Source organism: Opisthorchis viverrini (assembly GCF_000715545.1).
Source record: "Opisthorchis viverrini unplaced genomic scaffold opera_v5_15, whole genome shotgun sequence".
In the NCBI taxonomy this organism is placed as follows: Eukaryota; Metazoa; Platyhelminthes; class Trematoda; order Opisthorchiida; family Opisthorchiidae; genus Opisthorchis; species Opisthorchis viverrini.
This window is the reverse complement of record NW_008751671.1, coordinates 1,785,866-1,794,083: the sequence shown is the minus strand read 5'-3', so window position 1 is coordinate 1,794,083 and position 8,218 is coordinate 1,785,866. Positions and strand designations below refer to the sequence as shown.

Here is an 8,218-nt window from a genome sequence, read left to right as displayed (position 1 = left end):
AATGTTCCCTGTTGCAACGGACGCTAAAGATTGCGGTACCAATGCACACCTTAAGCAGAAGAATGGAGTTATCAAATATGTCAATCTTGTCCCGACTAACGCTGAACAGAAGTGCTTGACCACTGAGAAAGAATGTTTGGCGGACGCTTGAGCCCTGGATAAGTTGAGGCCATTTCTGCTTGGACAGAGATTTCATGCGAAAACTGATCACAACCCCCTGGAGTGGATCAGGACCACCAAAGATCTTCGCGAAAAGCTAGCGCGCTGGGCACCCTGATTGCAAGAGTATGTATTTACGATCCAACACGTTCCAAGGAGCGAGAGTCACTTGACTTGTTGGCTGTCAAAACCAGAGGCTGAAGATGAGGCCTTCAGGATCATGATTGGGGCCCATTGCCTCGTCGAACCGAACCCAGGAAGGTTAGTGCAACTCCAACGGCACAATTCTGTGTTACGGAAGGTTGCAGCCGCCCTGTTGGATGAAAGCAGCGTTGAGAGCTGCGAGGGAGAAAAGGGATCGGAAACGTTCCAGGGTCATCTTGATCTGCTGAGCCTGAAAAAGCTGGCATAACTTCTTGGAAGGCTACCGATTCGGATGTTGTGCTGCCCGTGATACTTCGGGTCTTGAGACGGAAGCTTATCGTTGAATGCCACGAGGTGGCACACACAGGGTCCACCAAGACGTTCGACTTTCTTCGGCAGATGGCCTACTGTCCCGCGATGAGAAATAAAGTGATTAATTATGTGGTGCACTTTAAGCAATGCCAACTGATGAAAGTGGATAAGACAGGGGCAACCCATCCCATTGAACCCACTCCTGTCTCATGGGCTACTTTTCGGTGACGAACAGCGGGAATTAATATATCGCGGTGGATTGAGGCGATAGGCGTGCCCAATCAACGGGCGACGACGATCGGCCGAGTGGTAATGCATGACATTGCGGCCAACCATGGAGTGTCAACAGTGATCCCAACCGATCAGGGGCCTTACTTTGAGAGTAAAGGATTTAGGAATTGCTTGCAGAAGCTTGATATCAGACGGCTAAGGACCACACCGTACCACCCGCAAACAAATGGCCTTACCGAACGTAATAACCGAACGATCAAGGAGTGGCTGGTGGCCAAAGAAGGTGACTGGGAAGTGAGCTCGCCAATGGTGTTGCTAGCTCATCGCGCTCCCATACAGTCAACCACAGGCACGTCCCCGTTTATACAGATGTACGGTTGACATGCGCGTCTTCCGTTCGATCAGGAAATTGGATTGTGGCCGGCAACACGCTTGTCTCCGGAGGAGCCAGGGGAAGATAGAAGGAGAGATCGAGAAAACTTGGCCGCCGTTCAGGAAAGGACTAGGCGTAAAACAGTAAGTAGGGAGGCACGACCATTCCCCATGGGTGCGAAGGTCAAGTGAACTGATCATCAGAATCCTGGAAGCAGTAGACTGAGGTCGCGGTAGCTGGGTCGTTTTCGATTGCCAGGATAACATCCATAAAATTCAAGACGATCGGGGATCGTAGAAAGCACATGGAACTCCGCTTCGTGAGTGGCATGACGAGCGGCCCCATAGACCAGCTGCCGGAGCCGAACCTAACGGAGGTAAGTGAAAGCCGGTGGCATGCTAACGACATTTAAATGGAAATGGTGCGTAGCAATATTATGCTATTTTCCCATAAATCCGCTTCACGTCTCTTGGAAAGTGGGATTTATTACGAAAATATAGAATTTCTTTGTAGCCGTCGTTTACATTTGGTTGATACGCGATGTGTATCCAAAGAAAGTTGAGGAAGACGCATTCGAGAAGAAAACGGATATTTAAATATTGTAAACATGATGCATTTGAGAGTTTTGCTTCATTGTCCGATACTCTGTAACTGTTCAGTTTGTGTTTCCAATAAAAAACCGCGGCGAATGCCTTCTTCCTTTCACCGGTACATGTATCATAGAGTGGCTCCAGATTGGAGGGGTTACTGAATTGGGGTAACTGGAAATGAAAGAAAGGATTTAATGGACGTTCGATTAGGATCTAAATACCAGAGGCTTGTCAGCTGGGCAAAGTCCAACTGAGTGAAATAGTAGGGAGTGTTGATCCCGGGTGGGATGGGGCGTCTGCAACGACACTTTCTGATCCTGGAGTTTACCCAACATCAGTAGTGAATTGAGAATTGTAGTCCAGATGACGTATCTCGCGTGATGAATAGCAATTAGGCTTAGCGTTTTTAGCATATGTAAGTCGCGTGTGATCTTCTTGAATGGCAGATGTTCTATCTTCTAATTAGTGCCGGAAATGGCTAATAGCGAGGTAAATTGCGAGTAATTCACTACCAAAAGTACCATAACGCGTTTGCGCAGTCTGCATCTTCGGCGAGAAAAAGGCTAATGGCTGAGACGCGTTAACAAGTTGAAAGAGTACAGCGCCGACAGCAGCGTTCGAAGCATCAGTTATCAAAACAAGCCTGATGTTCTCGTGAGTATCGATAAAAGGTTATATTTGCGGCGTGAGCGATGACTTGCTTGGCTGTTTCGAAAGCACTAATGGCAACGGTGGGAAGGGCAACGGATTTTGGTCGTTGGCTTGTTCGCTGAGGTGGGTATCAAGGAGGAGGGTCATGGCTCAGCGAACAAGCCAACGGCCACCATCCACGATACCTGAGCTACCAACATTTTCCTCTATAGGCAACAGATTTTTTTGGTGCCAGGTAAATCAGTCAATGGTTGTAAAACAGCTGCATAATGAGGGACAAACCGCCAAAAGTGGCTGATGGTAGCAATATGATAATGATGATGAAGTTGGGTGAAATTGGATGGTGTGGAACAAGATCCCAGGGCCAAAATGCGATCGGATGGTAGTGAAATACTAATTGGGTTATTGTGGTAACCGAAAAAACCTAGGCTAATAACAGCAAACAAGCATTTGTCAATGGCCAAACGTATGTTGTAGGTAGAAAGACGTCGAAATAATTTCCTGAGGTGTTCTTCATGCTTAGCTGGGGAGGTGCCAGCAATTAAAACGTTGTCTGGATAATCATACACAAAAGGCAAGCCAGGCAAAACTTCATCCATGTAGCGCTGAAAGGGTTGAGCTGCATTTCGAAGACCAAAAAGCAAACGCCTGAATTCGTAAAGACCAAAAGGTGTTGTAACAGCTGTTTTAGAGATGCCATCCGGTTTTACCTGGATATGGTGGTGTGCACGTACTAGGTGGCGTTTTGAAAAATATTTGCAGCAAAAGGTGCTGGCGAAATTGTGGATATGTTGTGTAGGATACCTCTCTGAGATAGTAGCGTTATTGAGGGAATGGAAATCTCCACAAGGTTTCCAATAACATTTCTCGGGTACCATGTGCAGGGGCTGACGACCAGCGACTTGACGAAGTGCGGATGATGCCGAGTTCAAGTGTGTGTTCAAACTCATGTTTCGCGATCTGGAGCTTATCTGAATGGGGGTGACGTGCATTGGTATGGACAGGTGGACCTCTCGAATGTGATTGATTGACGACGGAATGCGTGACCAGTTGAGTACAAAAGGCAAGCCAGGCAAAACTTCATCCATGTAGCGCTGAAAGGGTTGAGCTGCATTTCGAAGACCAAAAAGCAAACGCCTGAATTCGTAAAGACCAAAAGGTGTTGTAACAGCTGTTTTAGAGATGCCATCCGGTTTTACCTGGATATGGTGGTGTGCACGTACTAGGTGGCGTTTTGAAAAATATTTGCAGCAAAAGGTGCTGGCGAAATTGTGGATATGTTGTGTAGGATACCTCTCTGAGATAGTAGCGTTATTGAGGGAATGGAAATCTCCACAAGGTTTCCAATAACATTTCTCGGGTACCATGTGCAGGGGCTGACGACCAGCGACTTGACGAAGTGCGGATGATGCCGAGTTCAAGTGTGTGTTCAAACTCATGTTTCGCGATCTGGAGCTTATCTGAATGGGGGTGACGTGCATTGGTATGGACAGGTGGACCTCTCATCTGAATGTGATTGACGACGGAATGCGTGACCAGTTGAGTGTACTGACTTGGATGAGTGAGGGTATTAAAATTCCTTAAGGATTCAGCAAAATCGGGATCGTGGGTACCTGTGGATTAATTTGGGGCACTACTTCCGTTGACCGAGACAGAAGTTGGCACGTCCAAGATACGCTTATATCGCACATCAACGGATAGTTGCAGTGGCTTAGGAAGTCTGGGTGTTTGGGCGTCTGCCAAAAGGGAAATCCACTTGAACGCACGTTGCAATCCGAAGTCAAGTGTGAGGAAACTTTCTCCGTATGTGGCGAAACGGGTACCGTTAGCTGCTTGTAACGAATAAGAAGCGGAGTCGGGAAGTGAATTCTTCTTAGCATGCTGACTTCAGCTCCCGTGGCAGTAGCACCATTTAGTCTGCATGGTTTTAGGTCAAACCATATTTTTGGGACACAAAGTACCATTTGCTTTCAATTCAAATTATTCCATTCCAATTCTTGCTCTTTGTGACTCTGGGCATTTGCTCAACCTCCCAGGGTCACTCGCCAATGGCCAGAAATGATTCCCTTTTTTGGTTCATGCCGACCGGCTTCATCTTCCGACTAGACGTGCCGCATGCCCATTGTCCTAGGTTTTTCGGTTCCCAGAACTGCGATGACTTTTCATGTAATAAGCATATCTCATTGGCTGTACCATCCCCGCTGTTGTGCTGTTAACCACCGTGTTTAAGTCGTCATGACCCGATCATGTGTCAATCGGCATGATCCCTACAAGTTGGGAAATAAACGTATCGTTGGTACTATTAGCCCAGAAATCAATGGCAGTGTAAAGTGTGCTACTTTCTCAATGATTGAAAAGTTTACAAACGTTAAGGCACTGACCAGAAACCGGGCTACGACTGTGAAATAATTACACTGTACTAATACACCGTTTTTGGTGACATACTCGTAATTATCTTTTTCAAACCCTCCACAGGTCTTCGCCCTAAAGTCTATCGACTCAAATTAAAAAATCGCTATTCTTGATTCAGTCGACAGTCGACAAGTGAAGGTCGCGGTACGTTCGAAATCGGTTTCTTTTTTCCTAAACATGACATCAATTTATACCGATTGCTCACTGCAGCCATTGATAGGCCACAACGGATGTGGGCGAAATGGCTGCCCGTCGAACGTCAAACGCGGTATGCAATGCCACACCTTCAAGGCCTGGTGGCACTTCAAATGCACCGGTTTACAGGACGACCAGAAAAACCGGCTAGCTAACTCTCCTGACCCGTTTGTCTGCGCCACCTGCCTCTAGGTTAGGGGTGCAATGCATACCGCGGCCAAGAAAAGGGCCCCAAAGACGGTACCAAATCCCCACGGCGGATTCAGAAAGACCAATGTCAGTGTTCCGCCTTGATCAGATACTCGACGCGAACTTGGAGCGTCTTTTAAAGGCACTGAAGAACTCAGACACTAAAAATGCAGCGAATTGGATGAAAGCTGACAAGGAACTTTCTTCGATGAACGAGTACCCCGCGATATCCATACCGGGCCCTCTGGCCGCGAAGAAAGTTATACAGCTCTCTGACGCGGCTATAAATACCGCCACAGCGTTTTTAGTGGACAGGCGCCTAAGGGAAAGTAGATTGATAACATGGGAGTTATTCTCCGGAAAAATCACGCCAGCGAAGCCGGCACAATCAATCCTTGGGGATGTCCTCACCAAGCCTGACCAATCCCTCCACGCATAATGGTTACGTCAGAAGTGAAGCAAGCGAACTCTTGGACTTTCCGTCACACTTTCTTCCCCATCTGACGTACAGGAGAACTTGGAGCGGGCTGGCAGCACTCAGAAGGCCAATCCAATGGTAAGGCGTCTATCTGAGGATCGCCCTCTAGATGCACGAAAGCTCGGTCACAACAGGTCAGGGATGGAGGCAAGAAACAGGCTTCCGCTGGGCAATAATTCAGCCGACCCAAACTCATGGATGGAGGCAAGAAACAGGCTTCCGCTGGGCAATAATTCAGCCGACCCCAAACTCATGACCAGGCCGATTGTTGTCAAATCCCGTTGTGCTCCCGAAAACAGGCCGACGAAACAAGCTGCGTCTCCGGACAGCAGTTTCTATTAGACCACCACAGGCCCCTCACCCACCAAAGGCAGTGATGCCCTGGAGGAGGCAAAACTCAAATGCAAGTAGCACCCAAAGTACGCGGAGCTATCAACGCTTATCTCCGTAACAGACAACACAGCCGCAGCCGTGCACTCCTCAACAAAGTCACAGCCTCTGAACTGTACTCAGTCAGATGTAAGAGGACAAGCAACGAAGCCAGTCTTCAGCTCCACTCCGTCAAAAACGGCCTCTCTGTTTGTGGACACAACCGTCGCCCAGGACCCCGACAACCAAAGCCATAAACATGACTGTAGCCATCCGGAAAATCCCTCGTACATCCAGTTGGCTACGCTGATCGCCGGCGGATCGGGTGTCCACACAAACATGGAAGAAGAGCGACTGCAGCCAAACAAGCCACATAAAGTTCGCCAGATTAGAAAACTGCTGGCTGGCTTCCAGGTGCAGTCCTCCGCGAAAACGAGCCTCTTACAGTGCCACCAAAATCATTACTTCTTTGTGCCACCACCCAGAACTCAGGGCCTCAAAGAGACACTTTTCCGGTCAAACCGCGCCAAAACACCCAAGGATCCAGAAAGGCGAAAGCTTGCAGCAAACCTTTGATCAACAGCAAATCTGGTCGACGAAAAGGGGATGCTGAAAGAGCTACAAACAACAACGGCCGAAATTTTTGCCCACAGAGAAAAAGACTTCGTCCCCCAAAGCCAGAAGGCCCGAGCAAACCGGGCTCCCAAGCAACGAAAAAAACCTCGCAAGCGAAAAGCACCTTCAAAAACCACGAAGAAAGGAAGCATACGACATGGCCCCAGGGGCCCCTTCGGAGCCTTGGACTCAAACCCGGCGTGCAACTATTAAGTCTGCCAATCACCCTGGTCACTCAGTTTTTGGCTGCTCACCCTCGGAGGCAGCAGAGACAGTGTTGAAATCCTTGTCCACAAACTGCCTCAGCATTTTCAACAAACTCAGCGATGTTGAACATTCAGCTTGCCTTAACAACCGTCCATAATCGCACTCACAGAGACCTGGCTCACACCAGATGTCCCTGACGCAGAGATCTCGAGAGACGGTTACTCTATTTTTCGAGCCGAATCAAAACGAGGGCGGACAGACGGGGTTGCCCTGTACCAATCCCGATTGTCCTCTCTGACACAACCCCCGCGGCCTTTTGCGATGTACTGTGGGTCCAAATCCCGCTGCGCGGGTCCGATTCTCTCCTTCTCGGTGTGGTCTACCGTAGCCCTTCGAGTCCCCCTGAGGATGACCAATTCCTCACACAAACCCTTGGGCAACTCTCCTCCAACTACCATTTCACTCATCTCCTGCTGGTAGGTGACTTCAACGCCCCAAAGGCCTCCTGGATTGCACTCCAGCGCGTCGAATCAGGCGGACCTTTTGCAGCGGCGCTGTTAGAAGTCGTTCAACAGAGCGCTTGGACCCAACATGTCGCTGCACCCACCAGATACCGCGCAGGCCAACAACCATCCCTCTTGGATTTGGTCATCACCAACGAAAGACACTTCGTTGATCAGGTAACAATTAACGCTCCACTGGGACATAGCGACCACTGTGTGCTGACCTTTGATTTCATCTGCTATTGGGCCAGAAATCCCAAACCTCAAACGCGGTTTCGAGACTTCTGCCGTGCAGACTTCTCAGGAATGCGCATCTTCCTTGAACAAGTCACACTGGGACCAGCTCCGGTGGAGGAACCATATGGGACCATTGTCCAAAAAGTTCACGAGGCTGACGCGACGTTCGTCCCAAAAAAAACCGGCACACACTCGGATGAACCACAGGCTGCCAAAAAGGATTCGGCGACTTCTGGAAGAAAGATACCAAATCATTCTCAAAAAAGTTGACTATAGTGGACACAAAAGATGAGCTAGCATTTTGTAAAATGCGGAACCGCTGTAAATCAGAAATCCGCAAGTGGAACATAGGAAAACTAGTCACCATTCTGGACGTCGCTCGAAAAAACAACAACGTCTTGTTAAAACACATTATACATCGCCGCAGAAACAAGCCATCCGCGTTCTCCTTGAGGGACAGAAACGGAGAACCGACGAATGACCCAACAGTGTATCTGAGGTTTACAGAGAACACTATGCGTGTCTATGCTCAGCCCCAGCGTCCTCGTCACAT

At 48.7% G+C, this 8,218-nt stretch overlaps 1 protein-coding gene across 1 annotated transcript in view; it reads left to right on the top strand.

Annotated features, from left to right (window-relative positions):
• Positions 1–379: 379 nt before the first annotated feature.
• T265_01410 (hypothetical protein) overlaps positions 380–8,218 on the top strand; it is a gene marked incomplete at both ends in the record, with an annotated part of 40,295 nt that continues 32,456 nt past the window's right edge. Inside the window, 2 exons of the mRNA XM_009165436.1 lie at positions 380–420; positions 7,128–7,829. Coding sequence (XP_009163700.1) covers positions 380–420; positions 7,128–7,829 — 743 coding nt within the window. The remainder of the gene's footprint in view (positions 421–7,127; positions 7,830–8,218) is intronic.